The 22,751-nt window shown below is 50.0% G+C and overlaps 2 protein-coding genes across 2 annotated transcripts in view; one reads left to right on the forward strand and one right to left on the reverse strand.

The window, feature by feature from the left end:
- SLC6A20 (solute carrier family 6 member 20) overlaps nucleotides 1-8,099 on the forward strand; it is a 38,454-nt gene extending 30,355 nt beyond the window's left edge. Inside the window, exons 9-11 of the mRNA XM_077859184.1 lie at nucleotides 1,526-1,685; nucleotides 4,467-4,632; nucleotides 6,797-8,099. Coding sequence (XP_077715310.1) covers nucleotides 1,526-1,685; nucleotides 4,467-4,632; nucleotides 6,797-6,949 — 479 coding nt within the window. The 3' untranslated portion in view covers nucleotides 6,950-8,099. The remainder of the gene's footprint in view (nucleotides 1-1,525; nucleotides 1,686-4,466; nucleotides 4,633-6,796) is intronic.
- Nucleotides 8,100-14,191: 6,092 nt separating this feature from the next.
- Nucleotides 14,192-22,751, reverse strand: part of SACM1L (SAC1 like phosphatidylinositide phosphatase) — a 56,967-nt gene continuing 48,407 nt past the window's right edge. The window contains exons 15-20 of the mRNA XM_077859185.1: nucleotides 21,821-21,890; nucleotides 21,627-21,699; nucleotides 20,599-20,692; nucleotides 20,390-20,482; nucleotides 19,395-19,452; nucleotides 14,192-16,037 (exon numbers count right to left, since the gene is read on the reverse strand). Of these exons, the coding sequence (XP_077715311.1) occupies nucleotides 15,901-16,037; nucleotides 19,395-19,452; nucleotides 20,390-20,482; nucleotides 20,599-20,692; nucleotides 21,627-21,699; nucleotides 21,821-21,890 (525 nt within the window). The 3' untranslated portion in view covers nucleotides 14,192-15,900. The remainder of the gene's footprint in view (nucleotides 16,038-19,394; nucleotides 19,453-20,389; nucleotides 20,483-20,598; nucleotides 20,693-21,626; nucleotides 21,700-21,820; nucleotides 21,891-22,751) is intronic.

The following is a 22,751-nucleotide window of genomic DNA, read 5'->3' on the forward strand; positions in this document are numbered from 1 at the left end:
TTTTTTGTCTTTGTTTTAATTGAAGTGTACAATTATCATGTGTACATTGCTTAAACACAAACTCAATGAGTTTTACAGGTTTCTACCCAAGTAACCACCACCCAAGTCAAGATACAGAGCATCCCCACCGCCCCTGAGAGCCCCTTGCCACCCTTTCCTGGTCCATACGCTGACCTCTGTCCCCAAAACCACCTCTCTCTGACTGCTACCATTTAGGATTGTTTTTTCCCACTCTTGAACTTCCTATAAATGAAATCACACCATCTGTGCTCCTTGTATCTCGTCTTCACCAAACTCTGTGCAGTTCACCCTGTTGTGGCAACTGGCTGCGAGTCTGTCCCTTTCCTGCCTGTGTGATAAATGATCCCCTGTAAGACCACCCACCACCATGCACCTTCCCATTCTGCTGCGGGGGGCGGGTGGGGTGGGGTGGGGGCGTTCTTAGGGAAGGACCTATTTTTTTCTAATCACCCCTCCTCCCTTCTTCACTCCACCATCCATCTGCGCCATCCTTCCTGGCTGTGTCTGGGGGACCTTGTAGCCCCCACCCCTGCCCATGATGACGCCATCCCACTGCATCTAGGACATCCCTTCTCCCAGCTCTCGGATCCCACCCAGTTCTCATCCCATCCCCTTAAAATCCCGACCACCCAGGTGGAGCTGCCCACCCTTTGTCAGAACCCTCTAGTGCTGAGCATCCCTCCCTGCGCCTGGCCTCTGTAGCCGCATGACGTGTGCGTGTGTGTCCAGCACGTAGCCCCTTCTCCTTGTGTGTCCTCTCAAGATGGCACTGGGGTTTGGTGACTGGTGGTATATGGTTTGGCGCTGGGAAGGGCAGGTGCGAGCTTCCGAGTCAAAAACTTCATGGGGTCCCCGGGGCGGAGTCAGCCAAAGGAGACTGGGACAAGAACCTCAGTTCTGGAGGCACAGGGGCCTCTGTCTGAATCCCGACTCCACCACTTGCATGCTGTGGAATGTGGGGAAAGTTACTCCATATCTCTGGGCCTTGGCTTCCCCAGCTGTGAAAGGGGGCTCCCCAGACTATCAGATCCAATGTCTGCCGTGTGCCTGGGGCACAGTAGCGGGAGCTGGGTAAACATTCCTATCTTCCCCTCCCCTCCCTACTCCCTCTCTGGCCAGGTGTGAGTCCTCCCTAGGAAGTCCTGGGAGGGGTGCCCCGCCAGTGCAAATCTGTGAGCTCAGGGGCTGATTTGTTGGGGCAAACAGGCTGGGTGGGACCCCCCTTACCCCCCAGACAGCAGTGCCCACAACTTTCTCTTTTCCACTGAGTTCCACGCCCCCTGCATGCAGGACAGCTCCCTGAGTTGACATCAGCGACTTGTGCAGACACCCCTCCTCGGGGACACCTTTGGCGCCCCTGAACCCACGCACCTGTGGCACACACGGGCAGGGAGGCCGGTCCCCGGCACAGTCCCCCTGGGGTCCGCGGCTCTGCTGCCGCAGAGGAAGCTGGACGGACGGGTGGGCGTCTCAGGCTGGTGAGCGCGTGCTCTTGCGGCCCCAGGTCTGGTGTGCCTCGTCAACTGTGTCATCGGCTTGGTGTTCACCATGGAGGCCGGCAACTACTGGTTCGACATATTCAATGACTACGCTGCCACACTGTCCCTGCTGCTCATCGTCCTGGTGGAGACCATCGCTGTGTGCTACGTGTACGGGCTGAGGAGGTGAGGAGGCCCCGCCCCCGCTGGCCCCGCCCACGCGGAGGCCACGCCCCCTCGGACCTCGCCCCCGATTAGCCCCGCCCCTGCTTGGGCCACGCCCCACGGAGGCCCCGCCGGACCACGCCCCCGCTGGGGCTACGCCCCGTGGAGGCCCCGCCCCGCTGGGCCCCGCCCCACTGAGGCCACGCCCCGCTGAGGCCACGCCCCTGTTGGGCCCCGCCCCTGGGCCACGCCCCCACGGAGGCCACGCCCCTTCCCGCAGGCCCTCCACCCCTGGCTTCCAGCTTCCAGCTTGGCATTGCTTGTCCCTGTGCGCGGCTGGTTCTCTTCCTTCGTCCCACCCTCCGCTCATACCTCCTCTCTCCACTTCCTGTATTTTTACTTTTTGTTATAGGATATTCGCCCGTGGACCCTGCTGGACCCCAGCGGCTTACCCGGGCAGGGAACCGTGCCTCCAGGCACGAGACACTGATCATCCGTGAACATCAGTACTTTCCGAGCGCGCTGACCAAAGTCCAGTGCATAACTTACACCCTAGAAAGTGCTGCAGATTCAGGATGTCAGGTTCTCCATCCCAGCCCTGGAATGTTTTAAATCTCCCCAGGCGATGGCAGGTGCGGTGGGGCTGAGACCCCTGGTCTAGAGCAGACTCCAAACCTGAGTGTGGACGGTCGGTTCTGACCTGCTGGGCCTCACGCCAGGGCTTCTGATCACCTAGGTGCAGAGAGCTGCCCAAGGACTCATGCTGCTAACAAGTTCCCAGCGGAGTCAGGGGACCTCAGTCTGACAACCGCGGGTCTAGAGAGCCTTGCTACTGCAGGTGTGGTCCCAGAGTAGCAGCCTCAGTGGTATCAGGGAGCTTGTTTATTTATTTTTAAATATTTTATTATTCATGAGAGACAGAGGCAGAGACGTAGGCAGAGGGAGAAGCAAGCTCCATGCAGAAAGCCTGATGGGAGACTCGATCCCCAGACCCTGGGATCACGACCTGAGCCAAAGGCAGATGCTCAACCACTGAGCCACCCAGGCGCCTCCAGGGAGCTTGTTTAAAACGTGAGATCTGGGGCCCACCCAGGCCCACTGAATCAGATCCGACGTTTTAACACGTGAGGGATCCAAGGCACACTGCACTTTGGGAAGCACTGCTCAGATGTGAGCCGATTACAAAGGTGTGTCAAGGTGTGCCCCCCATCCTCCATCTTTTCCCATCCTCCAAACTGGTTTGGAGGGGTTGGGGGTGGGGAGGACAAGCCATGACTCCAGAAACCAGACCCCTTGAGCCACGTTTCCCCACTGTGTCCGGGAAGCCCTGGGGTCTCCTGTCACACCAAGGGACTCCTATGATCAAATAATTTCAGGACATAATAAGTTAAAGCAAAGATTTCTTTCCTATTGGACTTCTTGGAGCCTTGAAGACAATTGTGAATCTCAAAGAATGGGGTATAATTTGTAGCGGTTCTCTCTGCTTGCCCAGGGGACAGCGCCATCTAGTGACACCTAGCAACAGTGCCATGTCACCTCCCCCCCACCCCTCCCACCCCCAGCCAGCTCGCTCTTCCCAACCTTCTCTATCCAGGAAAGTGGGGGGCAGAGGATGTGAAGGGACAGAGAACCCCAGCCCTTTCTGCCACGTGTAATCTTGAAAATCTCAGGTATTCACACGAAGGACATGAGCCTTCATGGCCTGGAACCCAGGGGCCAGCCAGGTCAGCAGCAGCATGGGAGCAGGTGACAAGCTGCAGGCTTCTGCGGGAACTCAGGACATGCAAACAGGCCGAAGTGTGGCAGGTGGCTGTGGTTGCAGCTGCTGACAGGCTCACCCCGCCCCACCCCCACCCCTCTCCAAGGCCAGAGCGCCTCGGGGGCAGTTTCAAGACCCTGGACGGGAGGCAGTACACCAACCTGGGTTTTAGGCCTGGGTCTGGGCCTAAAACTACCCTGGGTGCCCTCGGGCAAGTCACCTCACAGCCTGGGGCCTTGATGCCTTCTGCTGTTAAATGGGATGATGGCTGGGTGGGCATCTCCCGAAGTGCTGAAGATACTTTCCATACTTCCTTGTGTCTGTATCAGCATGAGTAACTTGTCACACCCACGGTAAAATCGATGCTGTTGCACTATTGCTAAATTTAAGGAAGAGACTCCGTTTAAAGGGAAGAAAAAGACACATTCCGCAGACACGATGGCCATCACAGCGGTGTCTGCGGGCAGCCACCTTTGGGGACCGCTGCTCTGGCTTCTCTGTGCCCGCCACAACGGGCCAGGCCCAAAGTGCTTTGCTCCTGGGTTTGGCTCTCCCCTCTGCCCCAGCAAACCCGCTCTGGTTCCAGGGTACAAAAGAGATTCCCCTCTGGAGGCATTTTTATGTGCAGTATAGAGTCGCTGATACCAGGACGGAGGAGGGGGGGCAGAGCTTGGGCACCCTCCTCCCCAGGGTTGATGCTGGCTTGATAAATGTCCCGCATTGCTGTTTCTTCCTGCCGCCGCTGGGAGCCGCCCCCTGGTCTACACCAGCGCCTTCCTCTAGCACCGGGAAGATCTCTTCGGACGTCCCCCTAACTATGGGGTGGTTCATTGCCTTGCTCCACTGCTCTGCGACGGCCTCAGCCCTTCCCCCCGCCACCCCCTGCCCTCACCCTCTCCCCAGGAGGTACCAGGGAGGGATCCCAAGAGGTCATCGATGGTGCTCAGAACAGAATCTTCCTGGGACCACAGGGATATGAAAGCTGAAGCCCCCTCACCCCAACAGCATGGATAATCCAGACTTTCTCCCCATTTTCCAAATAGATTTGAAAGTGACCTCAAGGCCATGACTGGCCGCACTCTGAACTGGTACTGGAAGGTCATCTGGGCCGGCGTCAGCCCGCTGCTCATCGTCAGCCTCTTTGTCTTCTACCTGACTGACTACATCCTCACGGGGACCCTGAAGTACCAAGCCTGGGACGCCTCCCAGGTACCCTCTGTCTCAGGGCCCCCCGGGGCTCGCTCTCGAGCACCGGCTTTCAGTTTTCTGAAACCAAAGAACCATTTCCCCGGTGTGGGCAGGTTATTCGTCTCAACACGGAAGCATCACCCGGGTATTTACTCAGCCCAGGACAGCAGCAAGTGGGCTTTGAGTTTTCCAACATGTGCTCTGGGAAAGAGAGCGGGAACTTCCCAGGGGACCTGTGCCGGCGGCCAGGAGAAGGTCTCTTGCTGGGACTGGTTCCCGCCTGGGCAGCACCCTCTTCCTCGGCCGCAGGCCCTCTGACCACTTAGGCCTCCTCGGGAAAGGCAGAGGGAGCCCGGAGGGCGTGGGCCCGGGCCCTGGAAGGGATGCCACAGGAGTCCAAGGGGACCTGCCCTTGCACTTGCATGGCCAGATCCCGGGTGGCTGTGGCTCTGGGTGCAGCTGGGACAGAACAGGCTCACTCAGGGCACCAGGCAGCCACCGTGCACTGACCGGAAGGGCAAGTGTCCATCCCTATGTGAACAAGGGCGGCCACGTGGATGCCCTCGGCCTGCAGGCCAGCCCTGGCTGTCCCTACACAGACGCACTCCCATGGGGAATATTTATGCTGTGAGGACAGTAACACTTCAGGCCAGCAGGCACTCGTCTGCCCAGGGGTAGAGGACGTGTCCCTCAGTGTCCAGTGTGCATGGTGGCGTGCAGAGAAGGGGGGTGAAGGACACAGCTCCACGTGAGCACACAACTGATGGTGGCTGGAGGCGCTCCCACCCCGGTTCCAGTGACGGTGGGGGGGCCGGGGTGTCTTCCCCAATCCATAGCATCCTGACACTTTCATAAAATGCAAGGCCAGTGAACCAGCCAAAAAGTCAAATGAGAAAAGATACATAGAATACAGGCTCCAATTATTTCTTATATGCAACAGACTCAAGATGAAGCTGCCTATTTGCTAAAGCAGCTTCTACGTGTTTCCTCCCACTTTCTGGACTGGTCAGGACAGAACAAAAGAAAGGGACTGGGGAGGAACGAGAAGTTTGTGGGCTGGTTCCCACACCACACTCTAAGCCACGTTTTGGCTTACAAACCACGCTTGGTTGGCAGCAAACACCTGCTCTCTTGGGATGTAGCTGTTCTGTGGCTCCCGCATAGAAAGGGGACATTTACTGGCTTTTTGGCCACTTTTTTAAAAAATATTTTATTTATTTATTCATGAGAGACACAGAGACAGAGAGGCAGAGACACAGGCAGAGGGAGAAGCAGGCTCCATGCAGGGAGCCCCATGTGTGACCCAATCCCAGGACTCCAGGATCACTCCCTGGGCCAAAGGCAGGTGCTCAACTGCTGAGCCACCCAGGTGTCCCTTGGCCACGTTTTCTCATCAGCTTTAAAGCATGTGCATTCAGGGAAACATCCACCAACTAAATCCAGAGGTCCATCAAGACTTCTTGTAAGACTAGGGCTGTGCCATTAGGATGGTGGCCAACCCACATGTGGCTATTTACACTGAAATTCATTACAACGTGATACAATTTAAAATTCAGTTCTTCACTCTCATGGCCACAGTGCGTGTGCGTGTGCTCCGTAGCCACCTGTGTCTGGGCGCTGCCATGCTGGACACCGATACGGAAACATTTCCATCAGCCCAGAAGGTTCTGTTGGGCAGCAGGGGCCTAAGGAAGGTTAGCCCCCTACATTTAAGTGCTCTGATGGTGCCTCAAATGAAAGGCCCTTGATTGTTTTTGGGGTTACTCTTCAGGCATAGAGCCAAGTAGCGGCTGTATGCGCTGGTTGAAAATTTCATGGATGGGCCGCCCGGGTGGCTCAGCGGTTTAGCGCCGCCTTCAGCCCAGGACGTGATCCTGGAGTCCCGGGATCGAGGCCCACGTCGGGCTCCCTGCATGGAGCCTGCTTCTCCCTCTGCCTCTCTCTGTGTCTCTCATGAATAAATAAATAAAATTTAAAAAGAAAACTTCACGGAAGAGAAAGCAGCCAAGGGGAACTAGTCTCCCCGGCACACCTGCCAGCGAGCTGCTGCGCCAGGTGGCCCGTAAGGAAGCCCGATCCCAGACAGTCCCGATTCCAGACAGTCCCGCCGCCCACAGCCTCTCGGCCAAGCCAAGCTCTCTGCCTGCCGGGCCTCCTGGCGCTGACGCTCAGCTTCTCCTTTCAGGGTCAGCTCGTGACCAAGGATTACCCCCCCCACGCACTGGCCGTCATTGGACTGCTGGTGGCCTCCTCCACCATGTGCATCCCCCTGGTGGCCCTGGGGACTTTCATCACGCGCTGCTTCAAGAGGAAGGGAGACACGCCCCCCGTGGCCTGAGGACTGGGCTTCCCGGAGACCGCGCTCACTGTTCTGCAGCTACGATTTACAGGGGGAATCTCCTCGGCTGCTTTTGCAGTTATTTACTCCAGAAATACTCAGCCCGTCGTCCCCGAGTCCACCAAGAAGAACCGCGGAAGAAGGGTCCCTGGGACCCACACTCCACCTGCAGAGCAGCCCCTGGTCCCCTCTGCCTCCCTCCAGGTCGCACTGTGCTGCCTCCTTGTCACCAAAGACGCAGGCTCTTCAAGGCCAGTCTTGAAGACAATTGCTTTCTTGATTCTAGGGAAGTCCTAGAACTCAGACACACTGTGAGCTCAAATCTGACCATAATTTTTGCAGAATAAAACTTAAAGCGATTTTTTTCTTCTAGAGAAATTCCAAAATATCAGAGGGCAATTGTTTTTTTGTTTTTTAAAAGATCTTATTTATTTATTCATGAGAGACAGAGAGAGGCAGAGACACAGGTAGAGGGAGAAGCAGGCTCCTTGGGGGTTGTCTGATGCGGGACTTGATCCCCGGACCCCGGGATCACGACCTGAGCCAAAGGCAGATGCTCAACCACCGAGCCACCCAGGTGCGAGGGCAATTGTTTTTCAGATCAGTTTGAAAAGAGGGGTTTTTTGTTTGTTTTTAAAGCACCTGAGAGGACAGATCTGAACATCACTCGTGCAAAATCACGTCTCTCTCTCTTTTTTTTTTTTTTTGAGTCATGGTGAATATGCAATTGCTGTGTTCTTCACTCACAGGACTGGCTGACCAGGCAGAGGGGAGGCCTTTGTTGGGATCCATAAAAAGGGGGTCACTTCTGTGATCTGAGGTCTCTCACACTGGGTCCAGGGCCAGTCTTCCCAACTACAGTTCACAACCCCAAACCACCTGAGCAGTCTGTGCAGACGGACCCTACCCCGGGGGGTTACACATCGGAAAAGGTGCCAGAGCCACCTGGAGGGTGAAAGCAAATCTAACTTGCCCATAGATGATGTGATATTTGGACATGGTACCCAACTCTTTATATAGCAAAGACCATGAACATCACTTACGATCAATTTTAAATTATTTGTACATAAGTTTCCTAAACTGTATATAACTCTAACAGAACATCCTGGAACTGAAGACTATATTTATGATACAGCATCAGTCCACCGTGCCAACGTCTCCTGTCTTTTTTTAACGGCAATAAGTAGATCAAGGTCATCCCTAAGTGGAGAGGGCACCTTCCTGCCCTAACATTCTGGCTTCACCGGCATACAGAATTCAGGGAAGTTTCTCTGGGTAGATTTGTACAAACATTTTTGAAGACAAACACTCATATAGGACATCAGCTGGAGGTTTGCGTTTTGGTTTTTTAACTTTTTTCATGCTATAAATGTCCTCTATAACGAAAACAGGCATTAGGAAGGTCTTCTGCTATCTTTTACAGCCATCTGATCAATACTTCCTAGCTTCACCTCATGGCCAGTTACATTAAAAAAAAAAAAAAAATCAAATCACTTGCCTTTGAAATGCGTGCCCCAGCATTTACTAACCACTAATACTCGGTCCTCTGATTCTCCATCAGAGGGTTTAGCATCGAAAAACCTTACATATCAGGGCTGAGACCATGGGCACACTCAATGTCAAATACACGGCACACAGTTCCTGAATCCTTACAGAGAGGGACCCCCCACCCTCACCCTGGCACGGTCACAGTCTGACGACATGGGCCGCCCCTCCCGGGGGTCAGTCACCAGCAGGGTGTTTCAGACCCACATGCCGAGTATCCTGAGGACCACGGAGACCAACGTTGTCCTAAATCATTGCTTTATTCAGTGACTGGATGTCCATGTTTCTATACCTGGCCGCCTGTTCAAACCACCTGCGTGCGAGCACTTAAATTTGGTTCAGTTTTATTCTGGTTTCTGTGAACTTCACGAAGAGCAGAACATTTCTCGGTAATCCTCTTGAACCAGGAGTAAGTCCTGTCTCAAAAAATTCTTGGTTGACCATTTCCCAGGTGCTGCACAGAAGTGGTCATCTGGTGTTTGTCTATCCTCCACCAGGAGGGCTTGGGGGGTGGGGTGGGGGGACAAGGGGACGTTTCATCCCTGTCCACGTAACAGTCACCATGATGCCACGGCCAGATCGTGGACTCCAGGGAGCTCTCTATTAGTGCTCGAGACATAATGGCCCTTGACTTAGCTCTAAGAAATCTGGGAGAGAAATATCAGGGTTTTTAGCAATTGTCCTCATAAATAAAATCCTAAACAACTGCATCTATAGGTTTTGGGTCATGTACTGGCTGCAGTTTTAAGAGCTCTTTCTTCATACAAGATTTTCCATCATTATGTAAAAAGACAAGCTGATTCCGAAAACACAGTAAATAAAGGAGACTCCACCCGGCATCTTGTTTCTATCCCCTTCCACATTTCCCCCTCACACAGCCAATGAAACCACACTGATGCAACAGACAAAGACCCTCACATGATGGTCAGATTCCCTAAGAAAGATCAGAAAAATAATGTTTAATTTGCTGGATGTCAAACAGTGTGAGCTCTTCTGAATCGATGCAAAATTTTTTCAACTCTTCTGAGAGGCATGCTGCCCAGCCTGCCCGTTTCGGGGGCTCTCTCTGGCGGAGGCAAGAAACCGCAGCAGGCCTGAGTGTGCCCTCACAATTGTCCTGGGGCCGGGGGGGGTGGGGGGGGCGTGTGTCCAAGCTATTGTGTTAGACTTTTATACGAGTTAGGCAGAAAAATTAATTTGTGGCTGTTCCACTTTATTGTCAGAAAAGCTGGGTCAGAGAATTAACTCTCCCATCAGTTTCTATTTGACATTAGTCACGGGAAGAGAAAAAAATAGGTAACAGATTTAAACATTCACTTGTAAGGCAAAAACATCATCGACAAATAGGAAATTCTTAACCAGAATGTCTTGACCGGTCTCTGACATGGGAACCACTTCCTGACAGTCGCCTACCTGCATGTTATCAGCCTCTATTGAGATCACCAACTGGTGTGTTGCACATCAGTCCCGGGGTAGGTGCCGGGGATGGTGCTGAACAGAACAGACACGTTCCTGATCTTTAGGGTACTTACATTCTGGAAGGGAAGAGCGATGGTCATGGGTAACGAATGAGAGGAGTAGAGACTGTGATGGTTTTAAGAAGCCAAGAAATGGGTCAAGTGATGGTGTGAGAGGGGCAGCACATCAATCAGGTGGTTGAGGAGGATCTCTGAGGATGAAATATCTGTCCAGGCAGAGGCAACAGCACGTGCAAAGGCCCAGGGGTGAGAGAGAGCAGAAAGGAGCCAGTGGTTAGAATGGGAGGGTGATCAGAGGTGGGCACGGAGTGGGCAGGGTCAGGTCAGTAAGGCCTTCTGGGCCAGACCAGGGACTTAGATTTTCTTCAAAAAGCAAGACTGTTTAACATGAGGGCCCTGCCCTGCATACTCTGCTGGGAGAAGATTTATATAGCACATATAAACCAACAAAGAACTACTCTCTAGAATATAAAGAACCTCAACAAATCAAAAAGGACAGTCTAACAGAAACAGGCAAAAAGACCTCAACAAGGCACAGAACAGGAACACCAACGACCAAAAAAAGAATTACGAAAAGATGCTCAGTGTCATCAGTGATTGGAGAAATGCCAGAATGAGATACCATTTTATACCTACCAGATTAAAAAATTAGGCCCATTTGGCATACCGGGCATTGGTAGTAACATGGAACCACCAGGCATATACATGGCACAACCAATTTAGAAAATGCTTTCATGTTATCTTGTCTATTTCTGGCTTCTAATTCCTCTTCTGGGCAGATGCCAGGGAGAAACACTCTCCGTCGTGAGCCAGGAGGCTAAGCTAAGTATCTCTATTTCTCATTTTCCTCCCGCAGCAGCACAAACTATAGTGACTGATCCAAAGTGGTCATTCCATAAATGCTAGCTAGAAAGTAAAGAGCCAAGCGGCATTCCTAGAGCGTGGAGAACCCGTAACTGAGTGCAAGAGCTACCCCCAGAAACCACCAGATGTCCATCTGCATCAGATCGGGTAAAAAGTGAACTGTGATCTATAAATCTGAATGAGGGCAGCCCCGGTGGCTCAGCGGTTTAGCACCTCCTTCAGCGCAGGGCGTGACCCTGGAGACCCGGGATCGAGTCCCATGTCAGGCTCCCTGCATGGAGCCTGCTTCTCCCTCTGCCTGTCTCTCTCATGAATAAATAAAATCTTTAAAATAGGGGATCCCTGGGTGGCGCAGCGGTTTAGCGCCTGCCTTTGGCCCAGGGCGCGATCCTGGAGACCCGGGATCGAATCCCACATCGGGCTTCCGGTGCATGGAGCCTGCTTCTCCCTCTGCCTGTGTCTCTGCCTCTCTCTCTTTCTCTCTCTGTGACTATCATAAATAAATTAAAAAAAAAAAAATTAAAAAAAAAAAATCTTTAAAATATATATATGTATATAAATCCGAATGAACATGCCGACGCGTGAACCTCTCTAGGAATACACGGGCGTCCTCAACTAGTAGGGAATAGGAGTTAATGTGAAGCAAGACAAGTACCTCTCTGGGAGGACGTAGTGGGGGGCCCTGGGAAGTACACGGGCCTCCACAGGTGCAGGGCCTCTTCTCCCCCGTTCTGTTACGGGCGCCCAAAAGTACAGGAGGGAAGCAGTGAAGCTTGCGACTGAGCTGAGGTCCTGAACTTCTAGGGCGAGGTGTCCTTCCCCAGGCTCCTTCCACGGAGAGAAGGGTGCCAGGAGCTACGCAAACAGCAGCGCGGCTGTGCCAGGCGCGGGGCCCTCGGGCAGCTGCTCTGGACGGGGAGACCCTTGCACACCGCAGAGCCTGTGTCCGCCTCCTCCCTCTCCCCTCCCCTCGGCCCGTCCCAGGTAGGGGCGAGCTGCTGCTGCTGGGGGCCGCTGGCCTCGGAGCCACACCACTCGTGCCAAGCGGAGCCCAGAGGAGCGAGGCCTACCAGGCAGGGCTGTGCGAGCAGAACAAACGTCACGGTCGTCCTGTGCCACTCCGGGGCTCGTGTGCTACGCAGGCGGTCCCAGCCTATGCGGCACCGCCTGCAGGGGCCACCGGGTTCTCCAGGCCCCAGCCTGGAGTCCCCGGCTTTTGGGTTTTTCTCTCATCGGCTGCGACAGCAGACTTTCTCGATGGCCCAGAGATGCGCACCTCCTGGCACTCATGCCCCGTGTGGTCCCTCTCCTCCCCTCGCGTGAGCTGGATCCAGTGACTGCTTCCCAACACACGGGAAACGGCAGACGTGACCGACGACACTCCTGAGTTTAGGTTACGGAGGACTGGCACTCCGCCTTGCTGCCTTCCTTGGGCCGAGCAGCTGTGCTGGGGGCCCTCACGGGGCAACCGACACGTAACATATCCTCACTGGGATACTTTCTTCTGACCTCGGGACTCTGAACGAGACAACCCCTCATCTGTGTAACGAGACCCTCATCTGTGTAAGCCGCTGCCCCCAGCACCACCCGCCCCTGCACACGCATACACGCCTGCGCTTTCCCCGCCCTTCTGGCCAGGCCTTGGGCTTGGTGCAACAACTCCAATCCTGACACCACAAGTCCATCCCCTGCTGTCAGAACGGAGGAATCTGCATCACATCATTCTGGGGACCGCCTCCCCCACCCCTCCTCACTCCCAGCCCCAGGATCCTCAATTGGACAAACCTGCTATTCCAAAGCTGCAAATAAAAGCACAGACAGACGCGTGGGTAACACATGGACTAAAATCTCATTCATACTCAAGCATAACCAGGCAATCAGAGGATCATTAACCTTTCTCTTTGCCCCATGGAAGGGAGGAGCTGGATGCCCAAGCACAAAACACCGATTAATGTATGGGAGGGAAGGACAGAAGGTCCCAGGTGGTGGGTGGTAGGGAATTCCTGAAAACCTCTTCACAGGAAGCCGCTGGGGCAGCTCACCTTCACCAGTGTGCAAGAAAGGAAGCTGCTAGAGCCCATGCTGGGAGCTGCCACCAGGGACAGGCACGACACAGCCCGAGGCGGCTCTGCTGGGCTCCTGAGGGGGACTGTATACCCCACAGCCCATCTCCAAGGACTGTTGCCTCACTCCCGTGAGGGCCTCCTAGGTGCCAAAGGGTTGACCCCAGTGTGCCCACTTCATTCATGCACATGTTCCCATGGCCTGAGAGATCATTTTCTAATAGGCAACACTGTCCCTCTTCCCACGTAAGACCTGTGTCATTCTGAAAAACTAACTTTTGGGGGGTGGGGTGCCAGGGAAATCTTTTTATAGATATCATACTTTACTGTTTCCCTGGTTTTATCTATAACTAAAAAATAGAGGAAAAAACAATTTCTCAAGTGATACCTGCAAAGCAGGATTTCAGAACCTATGAAATGTCTTGCTTACTTACACTTGGGTGGCTCAGCATCTGCCTTCAGCTCAGGTCATGATCTCAGAGTCGTGGGATCAAGTCTCACATGGGGCTCCCTGCTCAGCAGGGCAGTCCGCTTCTCCCTCTCCCTGTACCCCTCCCCTCTGCTCGTGCTCTCTCTCAAATAAAATCTTTTTTTTTTTTTTTAAGATTTTATGTATTTATTCATGAGAGACACAGAGAGAGAGTCAGAGACACAGGCAGAGAAAGAAACAGGCTCCATGCAGGGAGCCTGACGTGGGACTCGATCCCGGGTCTCCAGGATCATGTCCTGGGCCGAAGGCAGGTAGGTGCTAAACCGCTGAGCCACCCAGGTGCCCCTCATATAGAATCTTTTTTTATTTTTTAAAGATTTTATTTATTTATTCATGAGAGACGGAGAGAGAGAGAGAGAGAGAGAGAGAGTCAGAGACACAAGCAGAGGGAGAAGCAGGCTCCATGCAGGGAGCCCGACGTGGAACTCGATGCCGGGACTCCAGGATCACGCCCTGGGCTGAAGGCAGGCGCTAAACCGCTGAGTCACCCAGGTGCCCCTCATAAAGAATCTTTTTTATTATTATTATTTTTTATTTTTTAAAGATTTTATTTATTTATTCATGAGAGATACACAGAGAGAGAGAGAGAGAGAGAGAGTCAGAGACACAGGCAGAGGGAGAAGCAGGCTCCATGCAGAGAGCCCGATGTGGGACTCAATCCCGGTACTCCAGGATCACGCCCTGGGCTGAAGGCAGGTGCTAAACCGCTGAGCCACCCAGGGATCCCCATATAGAATCTTTTAAAAAAATTGTTAAAGAACATCCCTTTCGAGACAAAGTATAGGAATGATACCAACGGTGGTTAGAAAAGAGTATGACATTTATTTTCACTTAAGGATGTACAGTACATGAATTTAGAAATAAAATCACGGCAGGTTCTGAATACGGATACTTTAGGCTCTAACACACCAGCATGAGTCCATTTGCTGCAGAGCAGCCACATGAGCCACACGAGCAGCTCCCAGCTGGTCTTTGCTGTGGTTGTGGAAGTCGGTTCTTCACGTGAAATGTCCAGTAGCACTTGAGTAATATATTACAGTAGACAGGAACCAAGTTTCAAATGTTTCATCTTTGGAACAAATTATGCTTATTTACATGTTAAGAATAGGTAGTCCTAATTACTTACCCTATTGTGAGTTTTAATGACTGATTTTAAGCTACAGAGGGCTTCCAGCTACTATCTCCTTTAGAGTTTCTAGAAGCAATGACTCTTTATTAACGTTTATAAAAGATAATGTTTGAAAAAAAAAAGTCATGTTGAAATAAAGGCGCTTTGAGAGATTTAAGGACAACAGAAGGTCTTACTATTGAAAAAAACTGTACATATTTTCAAGCACAACACAAATATTGTAGCAGTATTTAATTGACAGTTTTAAAATAGTGGCAAGTATGCTACCCTACACACTTTCCTAATATTTAAACCTCATAATTACAGTTTGAATATACAGTCCAACTTATAGTTAGAAACTATGCACAGCTTCTAAAGCATATTTTTCAGGCTTGTTTTTGCACATAAATTAACATTTAAGTTGGTCCTTGATTTGGAGAACTCTAACTACCTGGAAGCACGAAATTTCAGACACATTTATTGATCGTTAACAGAAACCTTTACAGAGTGAAAAGCATTGATAGTACCATGCGTGGAAAGCAGCTGCTGCCTCCAAGTGCAACACCAAGTCCAGCACCAGAGCCTCCCAGAGGCTCACGAGTCTCAATGAACGAACCCCAAAGAAACCAACACATCCAGGAGGGAGGAACCGACCAACGGAGGGTATCTTCCACACTGGGGCAAATCCTTAAAACAGAGGCGGCTTTGGACCTTTAGCATAAGACACAGACTTTACATTCTTTGATTTCATTTACACCTTTTAAAAAAGATAAAGTAAATCTGAACTTCTTCTTCACACCCAAGTTCAAGCTGAACTCAGAAGGCAGCTCAACCGAAACGCCAGCCCCGGTCCCCGCCAGCCCTGCCAGGAGGTCACAATCTGCTTTGTCAAACTACCTGATGTCTGTGACACACTCACACTGCATACACACAGGCAAATTAGCTTATTATTCAACTTTTAAGAAAAATTCAAAGATGTGTGGGGAAGTTCGCTTGCTAACAGCAACTGCCTCTACAGTGACAATAAGGAAACTGAGCTAGAAAAATAATTTTACCATTTTAAATAAGGAAAGAAGCTAGATTTCTTAAATATATTACTTATTCTGCAAGAGTTGATTAAATTGACAAGGAATAGATTCCTTCCATTCCAGGAGCTGGATTCAGGTTACCTTTTAATTACAGAAGAGCTTCAAATTATAACTAGAGCTGTCCAAGTAGTGAAGAGATGGTCAAGGCAGGAACATCAGGCTGACCAGAGGTCATCCCCCCACACGGCGCACAGAGTGGGCTTTTGGAGAAAGGCTTTCGAAAGACCTCGGGGTGACGTGGAAAGCGGGTCAGTAAAGACTCCAGTTCTGCATAATGGAATCTTCTAAGCCAAGCCGCTTTCCACAGACACAAATTCAGTCCATCTTTTCTTTCTGGACCAATCTGGGAGCATCGACAAAATCTTTGCCGTTATAAAGAATAATGAAAAATGTTCCGATGCTTGCAACTCCCCAGAAAAGCACATAGGCCAGTGTTTCTGTCCAAGTGTCACCTATTGATATATAAAAAAAGAGTTGATAAATAAAAATCATTTTATTGATCCCAGAGGCAGTTTTCAGCTGCTTAGCAAAATTAAAGTCCAGTGTTTAAATATTAAAGTTTCATCTTCACAATATCAAAGTTTATTACCACATCTGCAGGAAAAATATAGGAACCTCTCAATTAAGGTTTAAACAAGTGGCTCTTGAACTCTGACTGGCATCAGAACTCTCCAGAGCTTGACAAGGTGTGGGCTGCTGGGGCCAACCCCAGAGATTCTGACTTGGCAGGTGGGGGTGGGGCTCAAGAATCTGCATTTCTAACAAGTTTCCAGGTATGTCGAAGCCACTGATTTAGAGGCCACAGCTTAAAAACCACCTGACCAAACTATTTGCATTCCAATCATGCAAATAATTACTTACTTTTAGACTCAGCACTTTTATATTACAAGAAACTATTAATACATTTACCACAATCAAGATGCCTACACAAAAAATAACTGTACAAAACATACATACATGCTTCAGAAAAGCTATGTATAAAAGTGTGTAAGACAAAGCTCAGTAACATATCTTAATGACCAATTTCACACAACTCTCCCGATAAGCATTTTTTGCAATGTCTAGAGTTCACGAGGGTTAGTAGCAGTGGGAAAAGATCTACTTTGTTCTACTACTTGAGCAGCTGAACCTAGCACAGCTTCCCTCCTGTGACAGGACTGACTGCACCTGCAGACCTGGGAGATGTGTGCAGAGGCCAGGAGACGGTGAGAAAGCATGCCAGGCAGGCTCTTTCCTAGCAAGCTGTCGGAGATCATGCTGCGCTTATTCCCCATTCTCTAAAAACCCAAAGAACAGGCTAGAAATCAGATGCTATCACATCTAAACATCACAATGCTCATCATTTTATAGCACTAACATGAAACATTGCTATCCTCAGCATCCATCTCTTTTTATAGAAATTTACATAATCGCTCATTTTCATACCTCTGAGTTTTAAAATTCTTCTTGGACAAAGAAGAAAGGCAGTTCCTCACAAGCCCAACCCAGGACATTCCCCAAAGGAATCATCACTTGTTCAGGCTGAGCTGTCAACTTTCCTCCCTCCCCAGATGTTCTACAGGGATGTCAAGAAAACACAGAAGAGATCAAAGTAACAAAACTAATTCGACAGGCTCCCAGAAAATGGCATCCACTAGGCAGTGTTTTAAAGAAGTCAGAGAGTCTAGGGATTGAAGAGCATGATCCCCTGGGAATCACGAGAGGCACGTGCTCGCTGGCCCTGTCCACCTTCCTTCCTGTCCCCAGACTGGACACAGGGCCCAAATTATGCCACAAAGCACTGCCCGTGCTCTAGAGCCCTCAGCCTGTTTTCGTACTGTGAGCTAAGAAGAGTTTTTACATTTCCAAAAGTTGTCAAAACAAATAATGTGCAAATGGAGATGGTATGTAGTTTGGAAGTCAAAACTATTTATTATCTTGCTCTTTAGAGAAAATGTTTGCTAACTCCTGCCCTAGAGTACAACAGGATGGCTCCCTGCCTATGTCATGACTGCCTATGGCGCTGAACACGGAGGGGATTACAGGGATTTCAGACATGAACAGGTACCTATTGACCCTCTGCTCCAGAATGCGCGTAGGGGTGGTGTTAAGGGTCCTTAGCTCAGCAAATTTTTGCTGAGGGCTTACTATATCCCAGACACAGGAGATAAAACATTGAGAAAGGCACAGTGTCTGCCCTCAAAGTGTTGCTTATCCAGTGAGAAAGATAAACGAATATGCAAATCATGACCCACAAAGAGAGATGTTCACTAGGGATGCTGGGTACACCACAGAGATACGCCACCTCAGAAAAAGAGATCCCCAGATGCTTATGAGGCCAAAGGACACAGTGCTGTAAGAAAGGGACATGATGCTGTGGAGATGAGAAGGGGGTAAGGTCTGTGTGGGAGAACAAAGGGCCACTGTGAGAGGGGAGAGTGAGAATGGGACCCTGACAATGGGCGGAGCTCAGACAAGAAAGACAGCCCAACCTGCCTAAAGCTGCATCTCAAAGCGTAATACAGCCAACTCATAGACTCAGATCCCATAGCACTGAAGAGTACCTAACGGAAACACTTTAATCCTACGTGCTTATTAGCTTAGTAACACAGGAAAACAGTGAGAGAAAAAGAGAAAACCAGTAAAGACCTCGTTAGCACAAGTTCTTAGGCTAAAAAAAATTTTTTTTTTCTTTAGAGAAAGAATGAGAATCTTAAGCAGGCTCCATGCTTAGCATGGAGCTGGATGCGAGGCTCAATCCCACAACCCTGAGATCACAACCTGAGATGAAATCAAGAGTCACTTAATCGACTGAGCCACCCAGCTGCCCCTCAATCTACTAAAATTTAATGATAAGTAGTGTATTAATCTATTAATAACATTTGCTTGTCCAGTAACAGGTGGCTGGCTAAATAAACTATATATCCATAAATGGATTTTAATGCAGCCATTAAAAATAAAGAACATGGGGAAGGCTTATATTATATTGCTCAATGAGAAAAAACAGATTATAAAAAATGTGTATCTCACTTGTAAAAAAAAAAAAAAAAATCACACACACAAAGATTAAAACATCACAATGGGGATCCCTGGGTGGCTCAGCGGTTTGGCACCTGCCTTTGGCCCAGGGCACGATCCTGGAGTCCCGGGATCGAGTCCCGCGTCGGGCTCCCGACATGGAGCCTGCTTCTCCCTCCTCCTGTGTCTCTGCCCTCCCCCCGTCACGTCTATCATAAATAAATAAATCTTTAAAAGATCACAACGGGGCAGCCCGGGTGGCTCAGCACTTTAGTGCCGCCTTCAGCCCAGGGCCTGATCCTGGAGAGCCGGGATCGAGTCCCAGGTCAGGCTTCCTGCATGGAGCCTGCTTCTCCCTCTGCCTGTGTCTCTGCCTCTCTCTCTGTGTCTCTCATGAATAAATAAATAAAATCTTAAAAAAATAAATAAATAAAACATCACAATGTTAAGTGTAGTTAGCTTATCTCTACAAAGCAGAACGATAAATAATATTTTCTTCTTTTTCACCTGTGTTTTCTAAGATTACTTTGTATTACTTAGATTAAGAAGGAAAAAAAGTTTAAATCTTAAAAAACCAAAACCAAGACCTAACAACAATTATTGAATTTGAACAAAGAACAAAATACTGAACAAAGAATTATAAATTGTTTCTCTTGTTACATTTAAACTACTCACATCTGGTCACTTTGCTCCCCCTACAATTAACAGGAAAACATCAAGTGCAGAATATGCTTGCAAACTCAAGACGCTGTACAAGGAAGTGCCACATTCTGAGAAAGGAATGTGAGTCTGTGAAGGAAGAGCAGACTTACCAGCCATCAGCAAACAGATAATGCACATCGAAAAGGCAACAACCATGATAATAGGCAACTGAAAAGAAAAATGGAGAGACAAGCCATCACTTAAGAACACTACTCAATGAAAAAAAAAAAAAAAAAAGAACACTACTCAATGGTTTCGAAGTCTGTTGTGCAAGCTTTGTGTGAAAAAGAAAACCCTTTTGCAATCTAACTACAAAATATCTTTTCCCAACAAAACCCCATTATTGGGGGCGGGGGGGGGGGGTTCAATCACAACTGCTGAAGTCTTCAGACTGGTTAGGCCACAAGGTGTGAAGAAGCATGGCTCTGGCCCAAGCCTAGGAGCCAAATGAAGAGAGGCTGCCCAAGTGAGAAGCCTGCTCCGTGCAGGGGCACTCTGCCCACTGGGTGAGACCCCAGAGGGGCTCCTGCAAAGTCTGGTGAATAGAGAGGTCAAAAAAAGGACAGAAATGTCAAGAACCACTCTGCTTTCCATGCTACAGCTTTGCCCCCAGCGACCCCTGACCGTGACAGGAGTGGAGCCTCCCTGAAACGAGAAACCCTCCGAGCTCCCTTCTGCTCCAGTGCTCTCACAGAAAAAGACAGTGACATGTGAGAGAAAACAAACGTCCCAAAGTTCTTTTACTCCTTTCCCTCATCTTCTCCTCAGATAAAAGAAGTATTTACAGTCCATTTAGAACAACATAGGGAGTTTTAAATCAAATGGACTTGGCGCCATCTATACCTTCAGACCTAATGCTTTTAAACTTGAAAAACAGGGGCGCCTGAGTGGCTCAGTCCGTTAGGTGTCCGCGACTCTTGATTCCAGCTGAGGCTGTAATCTCAGGGTCATTGTATTGAGCCCCAAGTTAGGCTCTGCACTCAGCAGGCAGTCTGCTTGAGATTCTTTCCTCCCCACCCACCCCCCCGAACCTCCTCACATTCTCTCTGAAATAAATAAATCTTTGCAAGAAAAAAACAAAACTTGAAAAAGAAAGGTTTCTTACAGCCAGGAATTTCAAATCCCGTGGAACACTTAAAGGACTGTGAGATTCTAATTCATCCACTGAGTAGTTCCCAAGAAATAAGTCTATGGAATCCTAGAACAGAGGAAAGGAATTAATAAGTCCCCAATTCGATGTAATTATGTGACTCAAGAACAGTACAAAGCTGCGGTCCCCTGACGACCAGACATGAGCACCAAACACAAACTCACCTGCCGGAAGCCATCAGAGAAGTTGTTCTTGTAATACCGTATCATTGAGTTCCAGCCGTCCATCAGAAGCCCCAGCTGAGTTCTCTTCCCGGTTCTGGGGAGAAGAGGTGAATTTCAAGTTACAGATTTGTATAGTAAATTCTCCCACGGTTTTGTGGCAAGTATGTGATATGGAGATAAGTGAGTTACAAGGATTTTTTTTTTTTTTAGAAAGAGGGTTTTCTTTTTTTTTTTTTTTTTAAGATTTTATTTATTCATAGAGACAGAGAGAGAGAGAGGCAGAGACACAGGCAGAGAGAGAGAGGCAGAGACACAGGCAGAGGGAGAAGCAGGCATCATACAGGGAGCCTGACGTGGGACTCGATCCAGGGTCTCCAGGATCACGTCCTGGGCTGCAGGTGGCGCTAAACCGCTGTGCCACCAGGGCTGTCCAGTTACAAGGATTTTAAAAATCACCCCTAAAAGTATCAAGAAGACATCTCCCAAAAGACACCACTGGCAAGTCCAAGAAACATGCACTCTCCCTCTAAAATAGTATCAAAGTTGGCGCAAAAATGACAAAATGTTCAGGTCCAGCTGCAAGGGGAAGAAACCCGAAGAGAAACACACAACCAGGGTCAGAACAACAGACTAGGAATGTTTGCTCTCGGGGAATTGCTACAGCAGAGAAAGACCAACATCTGTAACAAATCCCCAACGTCCTGATGACCTCTCACTAGCCAGTGTGGTCCTGGAAAGCCGCATGGGCATCACCTGGGTGCTTCCCTGAGGTCCAGAACCTCAGGTCCTGCTTCAGACTGCAGGGACCGGGGCCGGAATTGCAAGGTCTGCAGAGGGGGGTTTAGGGGGTGTGGCTGCCTCTCCACATAGCATAACCACCCAGGGAGGCTAGGAAGCCTCCAGCACCTGAGCCTCCCCTCCCAGCACACCTGACTCAACTGCTGTGTCCTGAGGCCCTGGGTGTCGTGGCCTCTGGATGGGACACGAGACCTGCAGATCCAGAGTGCAATGTGAAAAGCATGGCTTACCTGGTAAAGTCCGTCTTCAAGGCACCAGTGCCTGCGTATTGTTTGGCACAAGCATTTGCGTTGTCAGCCCAGGCTGTGAAAACAAGGAAAAGATAATCAACAGTGATTCACGTGACAACCAGAGTTCCTAAATCCAAGATATTAATTTATTTCACCATCGGAGTAACTTTGCCTCTACTAAAGAAATTACCTACCATTTTTATAAATCTTCTCAAATTCATTTTGTTCTTCAAGCTTCTGTCCCACGTGCAAAACTCCTAGTCTCTGGAATAGGAAGCACACCATATTCATATGTAACCGATTTCAGCACACATGATTCCAGAAAAGCAGACAATCCCCCATGGTATCATCACATGGTTCCTGGCTGCAGGTGGGAAATACAGTCCTCGCCTACAGGGTGCCCCAGCTCACAATGGCCTCCCCCTCTGAGGACTCCTCCCCCTGCAGCCCCCACTCTCCCTATGCCCCAGCCCCACAGGAACAGGGGGGCAGAAGGGAGAGCAGAGGTAGGACCCTAGCCATCACCTCCTCCTTCGCAGCACTCCCCAACTTCCCACTGCCTCCACCCTCTAGCTTCCCACTCCCATCTCCAGGCTTCCCTCACACCCAGCGCCCAGATGAATGCTATACACCTACCTCCCCACAAACTGCACATACACACAGCCCTTTGCACCTCCTGAATCCCTCTGTGGACTCTCCTTTGGGGGTCACTGACCACAGATTAGGAGCCCCTGCCTTGCTTTGTCTCAGACCTCTACCACCTCAGAGTCCCCACTGTCACTGCACCTCAGATGACAGCTCTCTATCTCCACCCCAGGATGGTGCTCCCACCTCAGCGCAGGAGCTGCCCTCCATGACCCTCAGCTGGGGGGGGGGGGGGAGGGGGAACAACTGGAGGACCCCACCAGCTGGCACTGATGCCCCAAGACTCTCTGAAGGCTGGTTAGGTTTTATGATACTACATTCAGCATGTAAAATAGTTAAACATAGATTACAGAACCTAATTAAATAGGTTTTTGTTTATTGGCCTTGCAAACAATCATTGCTACTACTGGTTTGTTTTTGGTTTTTGCTACTATTGTTTCTATTAAAAAACAGGCCCTGAAGCAAATTCATCAGGATGAA

This window comes from Canis aureus, chromosome 19 (assembly GCF_053574225.1).
Source record: "Canis aureus isolate CA01 chromosome 19, VMU_Caureus_v.1.0, whole genome shotgun sequence".
In the NCBI taxonomy this organism is placed as follows: Eukaryota; Metazoa; Chordata; class Mammalia; order Carnivora; family Canidae; genus Canis; species Canis aureus.